Genomic DNA, 22,250 nt, shown 5'->3' with positions numbered 1-22,250 from the left:
TGTTTTTTCCAAACGGTGATGGGCCCCTCCAGCATCGATCGGCAACGCGGCCCCCACCCCCCCCCCGATTGGCAAAGCAGGCCCCCCGATCAGCTACGCAGCCCCCCTCTCGACGGAAAGTAAGACAAGCAAGCAACATGGGTAAGAAAGGCTACGGGAACTGTAATTTTGCAAGTGATGCTGCTTGGCCAAAGCTTCCTTCTGATGTAGCTTCCTGTTTCTGCCTGGGCGCATGGTGGGGTGGGGCAGGGGGGCCCAGTGTACTTGTGTGCCTAGGGGCCCTCGACAAATTAATCCTGCCCTGCTGGCACCCCTCCTCCTGTCCGCCCCCCTTCCCACTCTTCCCCATGCTACGCACACATGCGCTCCTTCCCCTTACCTTTTAAACTTTGGCACAATCAGTGACGAATTTGCCGCCTGCGTCAGCTTTGGTGCTTTCTCTGACGTCACTTCTGAGAGGAAATGACGTCAGAGAGAGCTCTGAAGCAGACGCGGGCGGCAAGTTTGTCGCTGCTCGCACTGAAGTTTTAAAGGTATGGGGCAGGGGCGCATGTCAGGGGGCAGAAGTGGGGTCACCCTCACTACGCCACTGAAGGTAACTGTGCTGCACAGGCATGCCCTCTCAAAAAAAGTACGCCGTTCTAAACCACATTAGGCTTGGGTGAGCACCTAATAGAGTTTAGTAAAAGGGCTCCTTAACCTTTTATAAAAAGTATAATAAAAATTCTCCAAAGATTAGAGTGTAGAAGCAACTCATTTCCAAAAACAAAGTGTCCTTTTTAATTAGAGATTTAGGGTTATTTTATTATTCCGACTTCTGTGTTTAGATTTTTGAATTTGACCAGAAGGAATGTTTGGATATTTTAAACTTACAAAACAGCAGCAAACAATTTAACTCTATTACACATACTATGGGGAATACATTTTTGGTTTGAGTCACTGAATTCAGTGGAGCATTATCGCGGACCTATTAACATTTCCGTTTGGAAAAGCCGTCTCTAAAACCAAAACCTCCTGCTTGCACGATCCGGAAAGGATTCACTGTTTAACTTTTCCTGCAGGAGTCAGTATACGAAGTTAAAGTTGCAAACGAACGAAACACGGTATCAGCCCCCCCAGAGCAGACTGCCAGACTCTGCTTTGAATTCCTGCAGGAGGCCAGGCTAGGCCCGCCCCGGCCCGACGCACGTTGGGATTTGTAGTACGTCTTCCGGCAGGCAACCCTGGCCAATTCCCTCGAGTAAACTACAACTCCCAGGGTGCCCTCGGAGCGGATTGTCACAGCCCTTGCAGGATTTTCTCTGCGGTCTGCATTCCCAGCCAGCTTTTTTTTTTTTTTCTCCTTCGAGCTGCGGCTGACAGTGAGGAGCGATGATGGTGAGGAGAGGGACGGGGATCTCCGGATTTCAGGGGAAGTAGAAAAGTCGCGGCAGCAGGCCTGTGGAGAATGCAACTTCGGCAGCTCAGCCGGCTTTAAGGGTGGGGGAAAGGGTTCGTGCCGGCACCGCTGCCCCGCTCCTGCCCTCCAGGCTGCGAGAGAAGGACGGACCGCGCCGCCGAGATGTCCCTGGCGATGGAGGAGGAGGAGTACCACAGGCTGGTGATGCGGTCGGGGTCGGAGTGGCTCCGGGGCGAGATCAAAAGGCTGTTCCAGGAGCTGGGCGAGACCACCCGGGAGAAGATCCAGGCGGCCGAGTACGGGCTGGTGGTACTGGACGAGAAGCAGCAGCTGAAGCAGCAGTACGACGAGCTGGAGCTGGAGTACGAGAGCGTCCGGCAGGAGCTGGAGCAGCTCAAAGAGGTAAGAAGAAGCAGCTGCAATAAACAGCAGCTCCGGTCGTGGGTAGCCCCCCCCCCCCTCCCTCCGCCGCCGATCGCTCAGGGGAGCGTTGCACGGCAGCGCATTGCAGTAATCTGTTAGCTCTGCCGTCAGGAAGTCAAGTCGGCGCCGCTCTGAAAGTGTCTAGCCTTAGCAGAATGTCTGACAGCTCTTCCCAGTGGGCGCCCTTGGCCGCGCGCGGGCAGCATTTCGAGTAACTTGATGATGCACATTTTGGACACGGTGACTTTAATGCTGTTAAGTGTTTCGGAGGTGTTTTGGGGGGTTAACTAAAGAGTTTCTAGCGAAGGATGTTTGCATGTTGCACGCTAGCGGCCCCTCCCCCGATGCAGTCTGCAAGGCATCTTCTCCCACCCCCCCTCTCCCCCGGAAACTGCAACCGCTGGGCTCCCGACTGAACTGAAGCGCGCTCGAGAACGGCTTCGGCTGGACGGCCCGCGCTTGCGCAGTAGCCGGCTGCTTGAACGAGGCTGCGCTCGCGCCTTCACTCCCCCCCGCCCTGGCTGGAGGTCCCTTAACGTTATCGCTCTGAAGGGTGTTGTGGTGTCTAAAGGTCATATTTATTTATTTATTTTAAAAATTTAGATTACATCGTTTAAAACTGATTTACATGAACAGTGTTTAAAAACAGTCATAATTATAGAGGGGCAGCACAGTTCTGGAGAAGAGAAAAGTGGGAATTTGAGGTCTTCAGCTGAAGTGGTGAGAGGCAGCAAATTCATTAGGTTGGGCTGGAGTTAGGCCGTGCTGATACTCGGGCCACACATTGAGAAGGGGGGGTCTCAAACCCCCCTGCAGGTTGCAACTTCAGCTTTCTGGTTGTACCAGAACCAGGGTTACTATGAACTGAAGCCCAAGGGGTTCTAAGCCTTCAACCTCAGCAGGTTTGGAGCCCCGAAATGTGGGGGCTCAGTGCAATTTGCCACTAGGTTTCCACTCCAGTGTTGGTCTTGGTTCCAGGCATGTGATAAAATATTTCTGGCAGAATATTCTTATTGAAATGAGACCTTCTAAATGTGTGTGAGCTGAAGGATTAAGGAGAAACTCCAGTCATGGCCAGCCTGCTTTACATAAGTTTTTTTTAATTTAATTTAATTTAATTTAATTCTTATATACCGCTAATAACCGTGAAGTTTCGAAGCGGTTTACAGAAAATATACATTAAGGAATACAAGAAAATAAAATAAGTAAGATAGGTACTTAGAAATTCCCTTACTGTCCCGAAGGCTCACAATCTAACTAAAGTACCTGAGAAGAACAATTAGTAAATAGTAGAGAATTAAAAATAAAGATAGTGGTAAAATAAGATTAGAAACATCCTAACAAGAATAAGAACATAAGAGTTGCCATACTGGAAAAAACCGAAGGTCCATCAAGTCCAGTGTCCTGTTTCTAACAGTGGCCAACCCAAGTCACAAGCACCTGGCAGGATACTCTGGAGATACATTAAGCAGAGCCTTTTTCTAAGGGTTTGCCTTGTTGCATAGTCTGTAGGTAACACAATCAAAGGAAAAGTTCATACTAATTTTCCTTATGAAAACTGTTCAAATGCAAAGCACCAGTAAACTTTTCCACCTGCATTTTCTGAGAGCAGTTTTCTTTGTACAGATTGCTAAGCAAAGTTGTGGTTATAATTTTTTTTTGATAAATCCAAAACATGTTTCTGGGAATGTTTTCCCTTAATCCAACTAAAGGTGCAAACACCATGAAGCTCCATGCATATTTTTAGTGTCACCTGAATAGATATAACCAGTAATTAAATGTAAAAATAATCTCTTTATTTCCTTAGATGTTCTGCACTTTACCTGTCTATAAAAAAAAAAATCCATGCAATATAAATTTAAAACTTACATGAAAATCATCTTTATTATAATAATGATAAAGAAGACTGCTTGCATTTTGGTACCTATAAAAAATGTTTTGTCCTATTTTAAGTCTGGAAGCTGTTCATAAACAGAGTCCAGAGTGTCTGGCGCAAGTAACATTTGATAATCAAATGTGTTGGATCTGTAAGGGTGAGGATGGAAAGGTAGCATGGTTAGGCAGACTAGATAGGCCATGTGGTCTTTATTTGCCTCCATTTTTCTATGCTTACATGAATCTGAGGTTCTAAAGCAGTGGTTCCCAAACCTGTCCTGGGGGACCCCCAGCCAGTCAGATTTTCAAGATATCCCTAATGAATATGCATGAGAGAGATTTGCATATAATGGAAGTGACAGGTATGCAAATCTCTCTCAGGCATATTCACTAGGGATATCTTGAAAACCTGACTGGCTGGGGGATCCCCCAGGACAGGTTTGGGAACCACTGTTCTAAAGGATAGTCTAAATTTTGTGTCTATGGGAAACTGTTTAGGGCAGTGATAGGGAACTCAGGTCCTCGAGAGCCGTATTCCAGTCGGATTTTCAGGATTTCCCCAATGAATATGCATGAGATCTATTTGCATGCACTGCTTTCAATGCATATTCATTGGGGAATCCTGAAAACCCGACTGGAATACGGCTCTCAAGGACCGGAATTCCCTACCCCTGGTTTAGGGGGAAATTCTATAAGAGGTGACTAAAGATAGGACCTAAATAAATAGTCTATAGTAAATTGGCTTCAATTGAAAAAAATAAAAATTATTTGGATGCTAGACTCCTGTCTTCTTAAGTGTGATTCTACAAAAGATAGGCACCTATTATATGGTGTCTAATGGCACTTAACTCCAAGGACAGGGGTGTCCAATGTCGGTCCTCGAGGGCCGCAGTCCAGTCGGGTGTTCAGGATTTCCCCAATGAATATGCATTGAAAGCAGTGCATGCAAATAGATCTCATGCATATTCATTGGGGAAATCCTGAAAACCTGACTGGACTGCGGCCCTCGAGGACCGACATTGGACACCCCTGTCCAAGGAGGTACTTTTACTAAAGCGTACTAACTGATTTAGCATGTGATAAATGCTAAGGCAACTATTATATTCTATGGACGCCTTAGCATTTAGCATGTTTTAAATCGATTAGCATGTCTTAGTAAAAGGACCCCCAAATTAGGTGTGTTTAGGGGTGGATGCTGCTAGGCGTGATTCTCTAAAGCAGGGGTAGGGAACTCCGGTCCTTGAGAGCCGTATTCCAGCCGGGTTTTCAGGATTTCCCCCAATGAATATGCATGAGCTCTATTTGCAGGCACTGCTTTCAATGCATGTTCACTGGGGAAATCCTGAAAACCCGACTGGAATGCGGCTCTCGAGGACTGGAGTTCCCTACCCCTGCTCTAAAGCATTTGTATAGGCGCCTATAATGTAGGCCTTTAAAATTCTGGCCTACATTACAGATGCATAAGTTTTAAGTTAGGTGCGATTCGGTAATAGGTGCCTAAAGTGTGATTGACAAGAGATAGGCACCATTTAAAGAATTTCCCCTAGGGCAGGAGTAGGCAATTCCGGTTCTCGAGATCCGGAGCCAGGTCAGGTTTTCAGGATCTCCACCATGAATATGTATGAGATGGATTTGCATGCACTGCCTCCTTGAGATGCAAATCTATCTCGTGCATATTTATTACGCAGATCCTGAAGACTTGGCTTTGTCTTTCGAGGACCGGAATTGCCCACCGCTGCCCTAGGGCATAGTCCCCATCCAGTTCCTCACTAATTTGACTTTTCTCCTGCTTGTGAATCATGTCCAAATAAGAAAACAGATTTTTTTTTTCACCCTCCCAAAGTGAGTAGACTGACAAATTAAATTCCTCGCATATTTTATGCCTTTGCTATATTTATGTTGCTTGCTATGAAGATGCACCCATGGCATTATGGGATGGATAGGTACTCCTTGCAGACATATTGTCAGACTTGAATAAGTTACATTTGGCCTTGCTAATCCTAGAATTTTTTATTGAAGATTGTTTTCTTTTATTTATTTATAAATTCTAACATTTTATCAAGCATTAAATCATCTTATACGTAAAGGTTTTAGTAAGTGTAATTATACAAGAAATTAAGACCATAAGAATAGCCTTAATGGGTCAGACCAATGGTCCTTCAAGCCCAGTAGCCCGTTCTCACGGTGGCCAATTCAGGTCACTAGTACCTGGTCAAAACCCAAGGAGTAGCAATATTCCATGCTACCAATACAGGGCAAGCAGTGGCTTCCCCCTTGTCATTCTCAATAACAGTCTATGGGCTTTTCCTCCAGGAACTTGTCCAAACCTTTCTTAAAACCAGCTACTCTATTCGCTCTTACCACATCCTCTGGCAATGCGTTCCAGAGCTTAAATATTCTCTGAATGAAAAAAAATTTCCTCCTATTGGTTTTAAAAGTATTTCTGTGTAACTTCGAGTGTCCCCTAGTCTTTGTACTTTTTGACGGAGTGAAAAATCGATCCACTTGTACTCGTTCTACTCCACTCAGTATTTTGTAGACTTCAATCCTATCTCCCCTCAGCCGTCTCTTTTCCAAGCTGAAGAGCCCTAACCATTTTAGTCTTTCCTCATACGAGAGGAGTTCCATCCCCTTTATCATCTTGGTCGCTCTTCTTTGAACCTTTTCTAGCGCCAGTCTATCTTTTTTGAGATAAGGAGAGCAAAATTGAACGCAGTACTCCAAATGAGGTCGCACCATGGAGCGATACAGGGGCATTATGACATTCTTAGTTTTGTTAACCATCTCTTTTTTAATAATTCCCAGCATCCTGTTTGCTTTTTTGGCTGCCGCCACACATTGGACAGAAGGTTTCATTGTATTGTCTACAATGATACTCAGATTCTTTTCTTGGGAGCGCTAACCCCCAAGGTGGACCCTAGCATCCGGTAACTGTGATTCAGGTTATTCTTCCCAATGTGAATCACTTTGCGTTTGTCCACATTAAATTTCATCTGCCACTTGGACGCCCAGTCTTCCAATTTCCTAAGGTCTGCCTGCAATTTTTCACAATCCACATGGGTTTTAATAATAACCATCAGTTTGAACAGTTTAGTGTCATCTGCAAATTTAATCACCTCCCTCGTTGTTCCAATTTCCAGATCATTTATAAATAAGTTAAATGATCTGGAAATTGGACCGACAACATAATAATAACTTAAACAAATCTCAAGTCCTTAATGTATGTGATCCAAGATTCAAATGAGTGATTTAAGAAACTAAGAAGATTCTTTTCTAATGAGAGCTTTGTCTTGCAAAAGAACTTGCTGCGTCTTTCTTGCATATGGTTTATCTCTTCCTGCTTCTACGTAAAGTGCTTTTATTTAATTTTAGGTGCTGCTGAAGCAAGCACCTTCTGTAATAATGTTAATTCAGTGTGCTCATCACTTCGGTATTATCGGAAAATAGTTGGATCACCAGTGGTGGATGTAGGAACTTGAGACTAATCGTTGATCCAGAAAACTATTTTAATACGTTTAAACCTCATTTGTTCTTGGTGTCTCATGAATAAGGGATATATTGCATTGTAACACAATACCTCTCCTGTTGCAAAAACACATTTCTTGCCATCTCTCAAGAATGTCTAACTGTGTGGTATTTTGCAACTTTGGCATTACTCCCAGTTGATTACAGATTGGGAAATCATGGCAGGATCCCATGGTGGTGGTCTTGCCCTTATCAGTGGAGAACACCACGATGTGAACTGTGTTGGTTGGGCAATATTGGGGTATACTGTTTGGGCTTTGAAATCGCCTATCTTAAATAGCCGTTCAGACTGGGGTAGGTTGCAGCAGGCAAGTTCAGGTATAGATGATTTAGACTGCCTCCATTCCAAAAACAGTTTGGAGAAGTGTGCATTTTCAGCATGACAAAATGCTGGTGTATTTTGCAGCTGTGTGTTAAGTCCTGGCTTCACCCCTTCTTTTGGGGGGATAATCCGATGCCTTAGGTAAATCTAAAGCCTTGTAAACCCCACTTTCCACCCTCTCCCCCTTGTGAAGCTCAAAGCCCTAATGACCCCCTTTCCTCCAGGGTGGCTCAAGGCCCTACTGCACCACCATCTTGCCTATCACCTTTCTTTTTCCCCCAACAATCTCCAGTTGTCGCCATAGCACGTAGTATATGGAGAAATTTCTCTGGAGGAGGGGGGTAAACTAATTTTTGCTGTACCCAACAGAGCTTTCTATGGAGTAGGGATTAGGAAGGGTCTTTTCTTGAGACTCCCTCCCTACCCTCATGACCCTCCTGACCCTCTTCAAACTTTCAAAACATATAAGAACAAAAGGGCACTCGGAAAAATTGGAAGGGGACAGATTCAAAACAAATGCTAGGAAGTTTTTCTTTACCCAGCGTGTGGTGGACACCTGGAATGCACTTCCAGAGGATGTACTAGGACAGAGTACGGTACTGGATTTCAAGAAAGGATGGACAATTTCCTGCTGGAAAAAGGGATAGAGGGGTATAGATAGAGGGCTACTGCACAGGTCCTGGACCTGTTGGGCCGCCGCGTGAGCGGACTGCTGGGCACGATGGACCTCGGGACTGACCCAGTGGAGGCATTGCTTATGTTCTTATGTTAACTGACTCAGAAAAAAATAAGTGTGGCAGCAGGCCTCTGAGCCCCACACATGACTTGGCTGGGCTCTGCCTACTCTGATGTCAGGCCTTTCAGTGGCCACACAAGCAGTCTGCACCATGCTTCTTTCTGGTTTGCTCTGTTGGCACTGTACTGCTATTTCCAAAGCCTGCCAATCCAGGCTCAGACTACCTAGTAATAGGGCCACCCCTGATTCTTATTGGTTCGGGAAAGATCCTGCTGCCTGGGCATATCTATTAGGACACATTTTGTCAGAATTTGGCAGATATACTGGCACCTTTCTGAGAGTCTTTCTAGCACAGTTCAGCCAAGTTCATTCTTAAGAGAAGATAACCTGAACCTGGAGTTATAAAGGATAGAAACATAGAAACATAGAATATGACAGCAGAAAAGGGCTGTAGCCCATCAAGTCTGCCCACGCTAATGACCCACCCCCAGACTTCACCCCGCTAAAGATCCCACATACATATCCCATTTCTTTTTAAAATCGAGCACGCTGCTGGCGTTAATCACCTGCAATGGAAGTTCATTCCAATGATCGACCACCCTTTCGGTGAAGAAATACTTCCTGGCGTCGCCATGAAATTGCCCGCCTTTGATTTTCAGCGGATGACCTCTTGTGGTCGAAGGTCCTTTAAGAAAGAAGATATCGTCTTCCACCTCGTTGCGGCCCGTGATATATTTAAAAGTCTCAATCATGTCCCCCCTCTCTCTACGTTCCTCGAGCGAGTATAGCTGCAGTTCGAGTATAGCTGGATGGAGAGTGACGGTAACAAGAACAATTTTTGCGTTATAAAGAATGCCATGGAAGGCGAAAATAGTTTCCTTCTGGGAATGAAATGGAAAACAAACCAGGGATATTCCCACTGTGGTCCCCGAATTTGCTAGATCAGCAGTCCCTTGTCAGTATTGAATTTCATTTATGTATGCCAGCCTTGCTGCATGCTCACTGATGTTCAGCTCATATCTTGTTCTGTTGTTGCACATTCTAAAAAAAAATATCTTTAGAATATCTGCTGAACAGAGTGCCACTTCAGTAAAGTACTTTGTTTTGAATGTTTCACTTGGCAGTGTGCTTTAGTGCTAAGAAGGGCATGCCGCGAGACTCCCTGGTGCTTTTGTTTCAGAATCTCAGGAGCAAGTTGACTGTCTGGAGACTGATTAGATGATTAATATAAAACTTCATGGCTGCTGAAGTAGAAGGCAGCGGCATGATGAAACTTTAATTGGAAAATTTTAAAGTTAAGGCTGCTTAACTTGGGGTTATGTAGGAGCAAATGGACCAGAGAAGTCATTGCTCATAATCAGAAATGCTTGCTTTTTGTAGGGAAATTTGCATAAAAATCTTGAAAGTTCTTTGCACGGTATTTTTAAATTCAGGAAACTAATCCTAGGGAAATTTGCATAAAAATCTTGAAAGTTCTTTGCACGGTATTTTTAAATTCAGGAAACTAATCCTAGGGAAATTCGCATAAAAATCTTGAATGTTCTTTGCACGGTATTTTTAAATTCAGGAAAATAATCCTAGGGAAATTTGCATAAAAATCTTGAAAGTTCTTTGCACGGTATTTTTAAAATCAGGAAAATAATCCTAGGGAAATTCGCATAAAAATCTTGAAAGTTCTTTGCACGGCATTTTTAAATTCAGGAAAATAATCCTAGGGAAATTCGCATAAAAATCTTGAAAGTTCTTTGCAAGGTATTTTAAAATTCAGGAAAATGCTGCATGCTACCTGTAAAAAAATAAAAAATTAAATAAATAAAAATTTTGTAAAGAATTCTCCCATCATAAGGCTTAACGTTCCCCTGCACCACACACCTTTTTCCTCCTCAGGCTTTGTCCTCCTCAACACTCTCTCTTGCTTCAGCTACAGTTCTCTCTTCCCACTTTTGATGAACCCCGTTCAGTTCTTTTCCTTTCTGACTTCCAATCCTGTATGTTTCTAAATTTCTCATCCAATGCATATACCTCACACCTTTCACTCTCCCCTTCCAACTCAGGCATATATGTATATCCCCCATCACTATCTTCTCCCCCCCCCCAGCACATACCCTTACCTCACCTTCCTTCTCTCCCCATCTCATACCCCAACCCTTCCACCAACTTGGACGCCCTCCAGGTTTCTCGAGTGCCCCCCACCCCTGTTGTACAGACATTCTGAGCTTGCTTCAGCAACCTCCTACCCCTATGGCACACAGACTGCAGCTATCTCTTTCAATCCTTATCTCCCTGTGTCATGTACTCCTACCTTGCTCCAAACTAGCCACTGTCACCATATTCTTTGGCAACTAATTTAATTACATCTCATCTTCACTTTGTCCTAGTAAGAAATCCAGAACATAGAAAATTACTAAATGCTGACAACAAAGACCTTTATGTCCTCCGGAATCCATTGTTTGAAAATGCATTTACTGTGTATAAAGAAAGCTAGATTTACTTTTTTGATACACTGACAAATTTGAGTACTGTTAGATCTCTGTTAGCACTACTCCTCTGTCTCACATTCCCTTCTTTTTATATTGTTAACATCATTGCAAAGTACAGAGTATATCCAGCCGTGCCATACAAACAAGTTCTTTTTATCAAAAGAACTGAAATGAGTCACAGTGGAAACTCCCTCAGAAAGGTGACTTTTAGTTTCGAGATGACCTGTGTGATTCTGTTCCATTTGACAAGTTCTGTGCTCTTGTATATCTCTCTGGGCTTTTACTGCAGTTCTAATTCAGCATAATGGAGTTGGACATTAGAGAATGACACGGTGACAAAATTCATCACCGTCCCCGTCCCCGCGGATAACCGCGGGAAACCATCTTCATGTAATTCTTTAAGGAGAGAGGGAAGAATCAGAGTATGAATGGCCACAACCACTGACCCACAAGCTTTGCTTTGAAGAATGATGGTGTAGAAGGACCGAGTTCGAAATAGACACTAGAAAATGACATGAGATTATTTCCCGCGGTTATCCGCGGGGACGGGAACGGTGATGAATTTTGTCACCGTGTCATTCTCTATTGGACATCTTCAGATACCTGGGCCGATTCTGCAGAGTAACCTTGAGATGTGGACAGGCTGTAGCCTTTTGGTATTCCAGGAATGTTTAACAGTTTACCTTGAGGGGACAAATAAAGAGGCAGTGTGAAAACCATTTTCTTCATGCATGCTTGGTGCCAAAGGCTTGAGCAATGTGGTGAAGTAGTTTATTGTTACTTGAGACAAGGTCATATATAGAGAATGAAAGCAGGTTCAGATGTAGAAAGGCTTGTTCAGCTTTATTTCTGGTCCAGGTTATTTTCACTTGGAGCACACCTGAAAATCACTGCTTGTGTGCAAAAATGTTTCCATCAAAAAACAGAAGTCCACTTTGAAATAAGTCTACTCCTCATTCAAAATATCTTGGAAAAAATTACCATATTTTTCGCTCCATAAGATGCACTTTTTTCCCCCAAAAATTGGGTGGAAATGTAGGTGCGTCTTATGGAGCGAATATATCCCTGGTACCTTTTAAAAAAATCTGTTGGTCCTGCGCTGAAAGCTTCTGCCCCTCCCTCGTTGGACGGCTGCCTCCATCTGTTGCGGCAGATTCAGAGCGGTGCAGAAGGCAGGCGCAAGCTTTTCGGGGTCCTGCGCCGCTCCCTGAATGGCTGCCATCAGTTCTTGCGACTCGCGAGAACTGACGGCAGCCATTCAGGCAACGGCGCTGGACCAGGCAGAACCGCTAAAAGCTCGCACCTGCCTTCTGCGCCGCTCCCAGTCTGCTGCAACAGATGGAGGCAGCCATCCAGCGAAGGCAGCCTGACTGCCTTGTTGGGGGGATGGGGTGGCTGGCTGCATGCCTGCCTGCCTGCCATTAGATGTGCTTACCCTGTACTGGCCTACCACCAGAGGGGGGACAGGGGACAGGGCACATCATTTGGTTCAGAATTTTGTTTTTTTCTTGGTTTTTCCTCCTCTACAGGTGGCACAGGAGGACTTATGGTCAGGTGTTATTATAGAGTGAAAAATAGAGTAATTTTTGTAAAAATATGATATGCTCAGACTAGAGAATGACACAGGGACAAATTTGTCCTCATCCTTGCAAACTCGATTTCCCTGCCCCATCCCCTCGAGTTTTATCGCTGCCTCTGCCCCATTCCTGTAAGCTCTGCTGTAGCTGCACAAGCCTCAAACACTTATCATTTTAAAGCGTTTGAGGCTTGTGCAGATGAGGACAGAGCTTAGGCATTGGTGGAATGAGGCATTATGACATCACAATCTGAGCTCTAGAATGTTTCTACTTATGATTTTAAAGTGTTTGAGGCTTGTGCAGATGAGGACGGAGCTTAGGCATTGGTGGAATGAGGCATTATGACATCACAATCTGAGCTCTAGAATGTTGCTACTTAGGATTTTAAAGTGTTTGAGGCTTGTGCAGATGAGGACGGAGCTTAGGCATTGGTGGAATGAGGCATTATGACATCACAATCTGATCTCTAGAATGTTTCTACTTATGATTTTAAAGTGTTTGAGGCTTGTGCAGATGAGGACGGAGCTTAGGCATTGGTGGAATGAGGCATTATGACATCACAATCTGAGCTCTAGAATGTTGCTACTTGTGATTTTAAAGTGTTTGAGGCTTGTGCAGATGAGGACGGAGCTTAGGCATTGGTGGAATGAGGCATTATGACATCACAATCTGAGCTCTAGAATGTTGCTACTTGTGATTTTAAAGTATTTGAGGCTTGTGCAGATGAGGACGGAGCTTAGGCATTGGTGGAATGAGGCATTATGACATCACAGTCTGAGCTCTAGAATGTTGCTACTTGTGATTTTAAAGGGTTTGAGGCTTGTGCAGATGAGGACGGAGCTTAGGCATTGGTAGAATGAGGCATTATGACATCACAATCTGAGCTCTAGAATGTTGCTACTTGTGATTTTAAAGTGTTGGAGGCTTGTGCAGATGAGGATGGAGCTTAGGCATTGGTGGAATGAGGCATTATGACATCACAATCTGAGCTCTAGAATGTTTCTACTTATGATTTTAAAGTGTTTGAGGCTTGTGCAGATGAGGACGGAGCTTAGGCATTGGTGGAATGAGGCATTATGACATCACAATCTGAGCTCCAGAATGTTGCTACTTAGGATTTGAAAGGGTTTGAGGCTTGTGCAGATGAGGACGGAGCTTAGGCATTGGTGGAATGAGGCATTATGACATCACAATCTGAGCTCTAGAATGTTGCTACTTGTGATTTTAAAGGGGTTGAGGCTTGTGCAGATGAGGACGGAGCTTAGGCATTGGTGGAATGAGGCATTATGACATCACAATCTGAGCTCTAGAATGTTGCTACTTAGGATTTGAAAGGGTTTGAGGCTTGTGCAGATGAGGACGGAGCTTAGGCATTGGTGGAATGAGGCATTATGACATAACAATCTGAGCTCTAGAATGTTGCTACTTGTGATTTTAAAGGGGTTGAGGCTTGTGCAGATGAGGACGGAGCTTAGGCATTGGTGGAATGAGGCATTATGACATCACAATCTGAGCTCTAGAATGTTGCTACTTAGGATTTTAAAGTGTTTGAGGCTTGTGCCGATGAGGACGGAGCTTAGGCATTGGTGGAATGAGGCATTATGACATCACAATCTGAGCTCTAGAATGTTGCTACTTGTGATTTTAAAGGGGTTGAGGCTTGTGCAGATGAGGACGGAGCTTAGGCATTGGTGGAATGAGGCATTATGACATCACAATCTGAGCTCTAGAATGTTGCTACTTAGGATTTGAAAGGGTTTGAGGCTTGTGCAGATGAGGACGGAGCTTAGGCATTGGTGGAATGAGGCATTATGACATCACAATCTGAGCTCTAGAATGTTGCTACTTGTGATTTTAAAGGGGTTGAGGCTTGTGCAGATGAGGACGGAGCTTAGGCATTGGTGGAATGAGGCATTATGACATCACAATCTGAGCTCTAGAATGTTGCTACTTAGGATTTTAAAGTGTTTGAGGCTTGTGCAGATGAGGACGGAGCTTAGGCATTGGTGGAATGAGGCATTATGACATCACAATCTGATCTCTAGAATGTTTCTACTTATGATTTTAAAGTGTTTGAGGCTTGTGCAGATGAGGACGGAGCTTAGGCATTGGTGGAATGAGGCATTATGACATCACAATCTGAGCTCTAGAATGTTGCTACTTGTGATTTTAAAGTGTTTGAGGCTTGTGCAGATGAGGACGGAGCTTAGGCATTGGTGGAATGAGGCATTATGACATCACAATCTGAGCTCTAGAATGTTGCTACTTGTGATTTTAAAGTATTTGAGGCTTGTGCAGATGAGGACGGAGCTTAGGCATTGGTGGAATGAGGCATTATGACATCACAGTCTGAGCTCTAGAATGTTGCTACTTGTGATTTTAAAGGGTTTGAGGCTTGTGCAGATGAGGACGGAGCTTAGGCATTGGTAGAATGAGGCATTATGACATCACAATCTGAGCTCTAGAATGTTGCTACTTGTGATTTTAAAGTGTTGGAGGCTTGTGCAGATGAGGATGGAGCTTAGGCATTGGTGGAATGAGGCATTATGACATCACAATCTGAGCTCTAGAATGTTTCTACTTATGATGTTAAAGTGTTTGAGGCTTGTGCAGATGAGGACGGAGCTTAGGCATTGGTGGAATGAGGCATTATGACATCACAATCTGAGCTCCAGAATGTTGCTACTTAGGATTTGAAAGGGTTTGAGGCTTGTGCAGATGAGGACGGAGCTTAGGCATTGGTGGAATGAGGCATTATGACATCACAATCTGAGCTCTAGAATGTTGCTACTTGTGATTTTAAAGGGGTTGAGGCTTGTGCAGATGAGGACGGAGCTTAGGCATTGGTGGAATGAGGCATTATGACATCACAATCTGAGCTCTAGAATGTTGCTACTTAGGATTTGAAAGGGTTTGAGGCTTGTGCAGATGAGGACGGAGCTTAGGCATTGGTGGAATGAGGCATTATGACATAACAATCTGAGCTCTAGAATGTTGCTACTTGTGATTTTAAAGGGGTTGAGGCTTGTGCAGATGAGGACGGAGCTTAGGCATTGGTGGAATGAGGCATTATGACATCACAATCTGAGCTCTAGAATGTTGCTACTTAGGATTTTAAAGTGGTTGAGGCTTGTGCCGATGAGGACGGAGCTTAGGCATTGGTGGAATGAGGCATTATGACATCACAATCTGAGCTCTAGAATGTTGCTACTTGTGATTTTAAAGGGGTTGAGGCTTGTGCAGATGAGGACGGAGCTTAGGCATTGGTGGAATGAGGCATTATGACATCACAATCTGAGCTCTAGAATGTTGCTACTTAGGATTTGAAAGGGTTTGAGGCTTGTGCAGATGAGGACGGAGCTTAGGCATTGGTGGAATGAGGCATTATGACATCACAATCTGAGCTCTAGAATGTTGCTACTTGTGATTTTAAAGGGGTTGAGGCTTGTGCAGATGAGGACGGAGCTTAGGCATTGGTGGAATGAGGCATTATGACATCACAATCTGAGCTCTAGAATGTTTCTACTTATGATTTTAAAGTGTTTGAGGCTTGTGCAGATGAGGACGGAGCTTAGGCATTGGTGGAATGAGGCATTATGACATCACAATCTGAGCTCTAGAATGTTTCTACTTATGATTTTAAAGTGTTTGAGGCTTGTGCAGATGAGGACGGAGCTTGCAGGAATGGGGCAGGGACAGGAAAAGAATTCAACGGGACGGGAAAATGAGTTCCCACAGGGACGGGGAAAAATTTGTCCCCCTTGTCATTCTGTAGCTCGGACCCATAACCAAAATGCCACAGGATAGGCAATGGTTACCACAGGACCATCATAGCCACATCAGTATCCCAACTGCCCACATCTTGTCACACTTTAACAATATTTTTATCATCATCTCTTATTTATATACTGTATATATAAATATATATATACTATAAATCTCCAATGTACTTATTTTTATAGTGTGACTGGCAGTTCTTCCATTCCATGGCTTGCATTGCCACCTGGACATTAACACCCTATTTGACATGCAATACACAGTCAAGGACTCTCCCTTACTCGAATTTTGCAGATTTTGACTTCTTCAGGAGCGATCCCCCACTGACTTTATTCTTAATTCACTGTTCGCGTCTCGTCAGGCAGGGTTTTACAGGTCTACATTTCCTCCGAAAGGAAATGGCTTTGTCTATCTGGAAGATTGCACATCCAGTTAGGTTTTAGGAAATCTACAATGAATACGCCCAGCCTCTGCCCTATGTGTTTATTTCATGCAGAGCCGTAGCGAACTATGTGCGAGACCCCCCCCCCCAAATTTTGTTCTGTCCATGGCCTTCAATGCTTGGCTAAGATGCAGTGGGCAGGATAGGAGCTTTAGGAGGTATGCCGCACATGGCGCATTTCTGGCTCAAGATGGTCCTGATTTCATGCGTGGGTATTGTGAACACCCTAGACATATTTTGGAAGCCCTGCCTAAGACTAGGTAAAGAGCGGGTGCAATCCCAGCAAAGTAGATAATGACAACCATACAAACTCAAAAGAACCATCTTTACATAGTTTTACCTGCAGGGAGGGTGGACAGTTCACACATAGTCCATTATCTTGGTAAATAACTTCTGAAAACTGCTTTCATGTATGGGTGTGTGTATAGATTAAGTAGTGGCTAAGTATTATTTGTTTTTTGTAGAGTTCTTGGAGGGGTGGTGTCCGGGTGATCATGACTTTTTTTGTTAGTAAAACCTGGGGGTGGGGGTGGGTGGGAGGGGAGTTGAGTTAGTTGATCGGAGTTGCAGGGATGAAGATTTGTTTAGGACAGTGGTTCCCAACCCTGCCCTGGAGGACCACCAGGCCAATCGGGTTTTCAGGCTAGCCCTAATGAATGCGCATGGAGCAGATTTGCATGCCTCTCACTTCCATTATATGCAAATCTCTCTCATGCATATTCATTAGGGCTAGCCTGAAAACCCGATTGGCCTGGTGGTCCTCCAGGACAGGGTTGGGAACCACTGGTTTAGGACACATGATATTACACTGGTCCTGGGGTATTGAACTCATCGGAGAGCATTTTATATTTTGAAAAGCTCTGGATAATGTATTCAGAATTTCCTTTAACACTACGCCATAGGGTCGTCATTCCACCCCCCCCCCCTTTTTGGTGTGTGATTTATTTCCCAGGCATATATGCAACTCTCCTTTTGGCAGCCTCTCCAGAAATGTGTCCCCCGATGCTTGTAACTAAGCAACAAAAGTGATCTAGAACGGAGCAGTGGGATGCCTGAAACATTTCATTACGGCAAGAAACCCAAATAAGCATTCTGCTTGCTCCAAAGAATGCATAATGTTAACTTTCCAGAAGGTGATGTGTGTGTGATGCTTTCTTTATGTGGAAAGTTCTTCCCTTTCCACAGCACTCTCTGACTAGGGCCATAAGGAATCAAAACTGCCTTATTGTTATTAGCATCTCACTGAGCCACTTGATTTACTGGGAATGCATATTTGTTTCTGTCTAAAAGTTATTTTGTTCATTTCCCCCCCAAATTCCTTCTCCAGTCTGTCAGCTTCTGTAATGACAGGATTGTAATTCAAGGATTTGTCCCCCCGCCCCCGCTTGTATTGGATCTGACCATTTCTTCCTGCTCCCTTAGAGAATGACACGGTGACAAAATTCATCACCGTTCCCGTCCCCGCGGATAACCGCGGGAAATAATCCCATGTCATTTTCTAGTGTCTATTTCAACCTCGGTCCTTCTACACCAGCATTCTTCAAAGCAAAGCTTGAGAGTCAGTGGTTGTGGCCATTCATACTCTGATTCTTATGTGAGCCAAGGATAATGAAGCCATTGTGACATCACTGATGTGATTGGCTCTTAGGCACTGGTGGAATGAGGCATTATGACATCACAATATCTGCTCTGGATACCAGAGACTGTCATTCTGTAGTGTCTATCTCAACCTCAGTCCTTCTACACCGGCATTCTTCAAAGCAAAGCTTGCGGGTCAGTGGTTGTCGCCATTCATACTCTGATTCTTCCCTCTCTCCTTAAAGAATGACATGAAGATGGTTTCCCACGGGGACAGGAACGGTGATGAATTTTGTCACCTTGTCATTCTCTACTTTATATTTCCAGTTTTCTCAGAACCAATGCTAGAATTTGCCATGATAAGCCTTCATTCACACCTATCCTGGGATGCTTCACGGCCTTAAAAAAAAATATACTGTATATTAATCCCTTTCTCTTGCCCCAAATCCGCCTAGACTGCTGACTGTGGTGATTATATCTGGTCTGGGGCCATGCAGAGACCTCCTGAAATCACGAATTCTGAATTTGGTCACCAGGAATCGCGCTTGAGTAATGACCATGACTTCTTGGTTCTGAAAGCGTATCTCTGTAGCACATTTAGGGCAGGATTCACTAATCTGCCAGATCGGGCCCGATCTGGGCAGGTCCCACTAATTCAGTAAACTTTAACATGCAGATGAGGGCGGTTGGAAGAACACCTCCATCTGCAGGCACCGATCGCGCTATAGCGATCCCTGCGCATGCACAGACCATCTGTAGATGGTCTGAGCATATGTGGGACCTCCGTGCCATTGGAGGGGTTTTTTTTGTGTTTTTTTTTTTTCTTAGCGCAGCCAGGGCCGCAAGAAAGCCTACAAAAATGCTATTGCTGGACCTCAGGGCCGGCAATAGATTTTTTAATTTTTTTTTTTTTTTGGTGATTGAGGAACTTTTGGGAGCCCGTTGTTTTAACCCGCTTAAGCCCGCAGGTTAAAACCATGGGCTTGCAGTGCGGGGAAGGGTGGGAGAGTTGGGGCAGGCAGGCGGGCGTGTTCAGGTTCGGGGCTGGAAGGCAGGTGTGTTCGGGGCAGGCAAGCAGGCACGTTCGGGGCTGCAGAAGGCAGGGCAGTCGCAAAGGTCTTCAGCGACTGGTCCTGAGCAGTCACTTTTTGCGAGCACAGTCGGATAGGAAAAAAAGTTTAGTGAATCGCGTCCCTGCCTACATTTGCATGGCCTTGCCCTCATTTGCATGCGTGGATCGGAGGATGGTTGGAAGACAGGTAAGTGAATTGGGCCGGGGTCCGTAAGGGGTCTTGCCTGATCTGGGGAGCAGAAAATGTGACTGGACATTCCTCACAACACCTAAGCACCTGGGCTACTGGGTCTGCCCATTGTGCATTTAAAGCAGGAGGTAATAAGCACACTCCTCCCCTCCCCCGTATATGGTGCCCAAATTTGGGTGTGCTGCTGAGATGAGTGTTAATTGGCTAACAAGCTGTTAACCATCAATAATTGGATTCCAGCCACCAACTAGAATTTACGCATGCATCTGGCCACGTGCTATTCTGTAATGCTGAGTGCCCAAATCCCATAACACGCAATCCAAAAGGGGGCATGGGTGAGTTATAGGCATTCCAAAAGGTTGCGCGCAGTGTTGCAGAACAATTGATCTCCACATCCAACTTGGGTGCCAGGATTTGCACAAGGTTTCAGCCAGGTGTAGGCCTGGCACCCAGAGCTGAAAAACCAGCGCTCGGCTCTATTCTATTAAAGGGCACACGCTCTCCTTTTTATAGAGTTAGTGCTTTTGTGCAGGACTTTTCTGGTGTTCACTTTTGAGTGCCCCCCAAAAAACTGGATTGAGAACCACTGGTCTAGTGGTTAGAGAAGCAAACTGAGAACCAGGGTCGCAAGGAGTCGCATTAGGAATTGAACCTACTAAAACGGTGTGTGGCCTTTGTCATAAGGCGTATGGGGACAGACTTAAAGATCTCAATCTGTGCTAGAGATGTTGAAATACCTACGTAATGTAAATGCGCATGAGTCGAGTCTCATTTGAAAGGAAGCTCTGGAATGAGAGGGCATAGGATAAAGTTAAGAGATACTTTTTTTTACAGAAAGGGTGGTAGATGCATGGAATAGTCTCTTGGAAGAGGTGGTGGAGGCAGAGACTTGTCTGAATTCAAGAAAGCCTGGGATAAGCATGTGGGATGGGCAGACTGGCTGGGCCATTTGGCCTTTATCTGCCACCATGTTTCTAAGTTTCAGTTCTTAGCCCACTGCACTTAACCATTAGGCTACTTACAGGGCATTAAAATAAAAATAGTTATTGGTAAAACACAATTGGGTAATACAGATTATCTTGCAGGTAGATTCCCTCCATGTCCCCATAATATATCCCTGTCTTGTAATACGTACCACAATATCAATGAATCCTGAAGTTCCTTTCCTTTCATAGAAGATATTGAGAACCTCCTCCATTGTCCCTTGCTCACAAACCAGAGCAAAGAGAACAGCAGTGGGTAGGAGAGTGATTAATTCGGCCAGTGCCATTATCACACTAGCAGGCGTGTGCATATATTTGGAGAGAGAGATATTTGCTGCTCATATTGAAAGTCTATTCTGCATCTACTTCAGTTTATTAAACATCTATCAATATAGTTCTGTTCAGAGGCTGTGAATACTAAATCTATAAAAGGATAATCTATTTGAAGGATCCAAAACCTCCACATTCAAAGCATACATCCATTGAACCTTTGCCTAGTGCCATAAAATTTTGTCCTTTTGTAATCATAAAATCCACCCTGCTTAATTAATTTGTATTTGTGTTACAGTGTTGGTGATTAAGCCCATCTATTCAGTGCTTAACTAATTAGCTTGATCAGGCGGCACTCTGGTTGAATGCATCAGGGGTAAGTGCACTGAAGGATCCTGCCTTTTCCCACCTTTCTCTCCCCCCTCCCCTCTGACTTACCGTATTTTTCACTCCATAAGACGCACCCTTATTTCCACCCACTTTTTTGGGGGAAAAAGTGCATCTTATGGAGCGAAAAATACGGTAAATAGCCATCCAATAACAGGCTCAGAGGCTTGTAAATGTAACACAAATATAGCAAGGTAAAAGCAAGAAAAATAAACTAAAAACATATATTTAAATATGAAATGTACCATAAATTTGAAATCGTACTCCTAGTCTTGTGTGCAGAATGCTGGAATATGTATAGACCAAAAGTTGTATTTTAGCTAGTTACCGCTTCCTGTATTTGTGTGGTGTTTTCCTGTCTGTGCCAGCACAGCATGACCTGATGTCATCTCCTATATTTGATATGCTGCTATTAGCTTTTTGCTGTTAACGTGTAGATGGGTGTGCAGTTTTATTTTCCTTATAAAACTGCTGTGCTAGCTGTTTTATTCCTTCAAATATCAGCTTGCCAATTTCTTGCCTTTTCAAGTCTTATTCCTTGGTCACCTTTTCAAGCATTCTTGTACAAAGTACAGGCAGTCCCCAAGTTACAGACATCGACTTAAGTACAACTCGTACTTAAGAACGCGGTCACGGCTTCATTTGATTTCACCGAGTAGTATTTCCAGTGGCATAGACTCCTACATTTCTCCTGTAGCAGATCCAGGAATGATGCATGGCCACATTAAGAACAGTGTGGTTGTGCATGCTGTACCTTAGAGAGGGAACATTGGTAGGGACAGTTGACCTTTTTGTCTGCTGGGAGCAGAGGTAAGCAGCAAGAATCTTAGCATCTACAAGTTTTGAGTTGCATACAAATCCGACTTACGAACAGCTTTAAAAATGTAACTTGTTCTTAACCCGGGGATTGCCTGTATAGCAAGAATCACATATGGCAGGGTTCCCCAAACTTCTCCTGGGGACCTTGCAGCTAGTCTTGTTTTCAGGATGCCTTTAATGAATATGCATGAAATCAGTTTGTATATACCGAGTCTCTGATGCATGCAAATTGATTTATGTGAGGCAAGGTTCCACATTAGGAGGTATCGCCCAGGAAGAAGGCTCTAGGTGTCATCGTTGATGATACGTGGAACCCTCTGTTCAGTGTGCAGCAGTGGCTAAGAAACGGGGACTTCCATACCACCTTTTTGTGGTTACACATTTAAAGTGGTTTA

At 44.3% G+C, this 22,250-nt stretch overlaps 1 protein-coding gene across 2 annotated transcripts in view; it reads left to right on the top strand.

Moving 5' to 3' along the window:
* Window positions 1-1,338: 1,338 nt before the first annotated feature.
* The window catches only part of BICD2 (BICD cargo adaptor 2), a 175,022-nt gene continuing 154,110 nt past the window's right edge, over window positions 1,339-22,250 (top strand). The window contains exon 1 of one of the 2 annotated variants that reach the window (XM_033926298.1): window positions 1,339-1,801. In XM_033926298.1, the coding sequence (XP_033782189.1) occupies window positions 1,562-1,801 (240 nt within the window). In that variant the 5' untranslated portion in view covers window positions 1,339-1,561. The remainder of the gene's footprint in view (window positions 1,802-22,250) is intronic. The other variant, XM_033926299.1, reaches the window with a different exon arrangement.

This window comes from Geotrypetes seraphini, chromosome 17 (assembly GCF_902459505.1).
Source record: "Geotrypetes seraphini chromosome 17, aGeoSer1.1, whole genome shotgun sequence".
NCBI lineage: Eukaryota > Metazoa > Chordata > Amphibia > Gymnophiona > Dermophiidae > Geotrypetes > Geotrypetes seraphini.
Note: the sequence above shows the minus strand (reverse complement) of the source record. Positions and strands in the feature narration are given on the sequence as shown.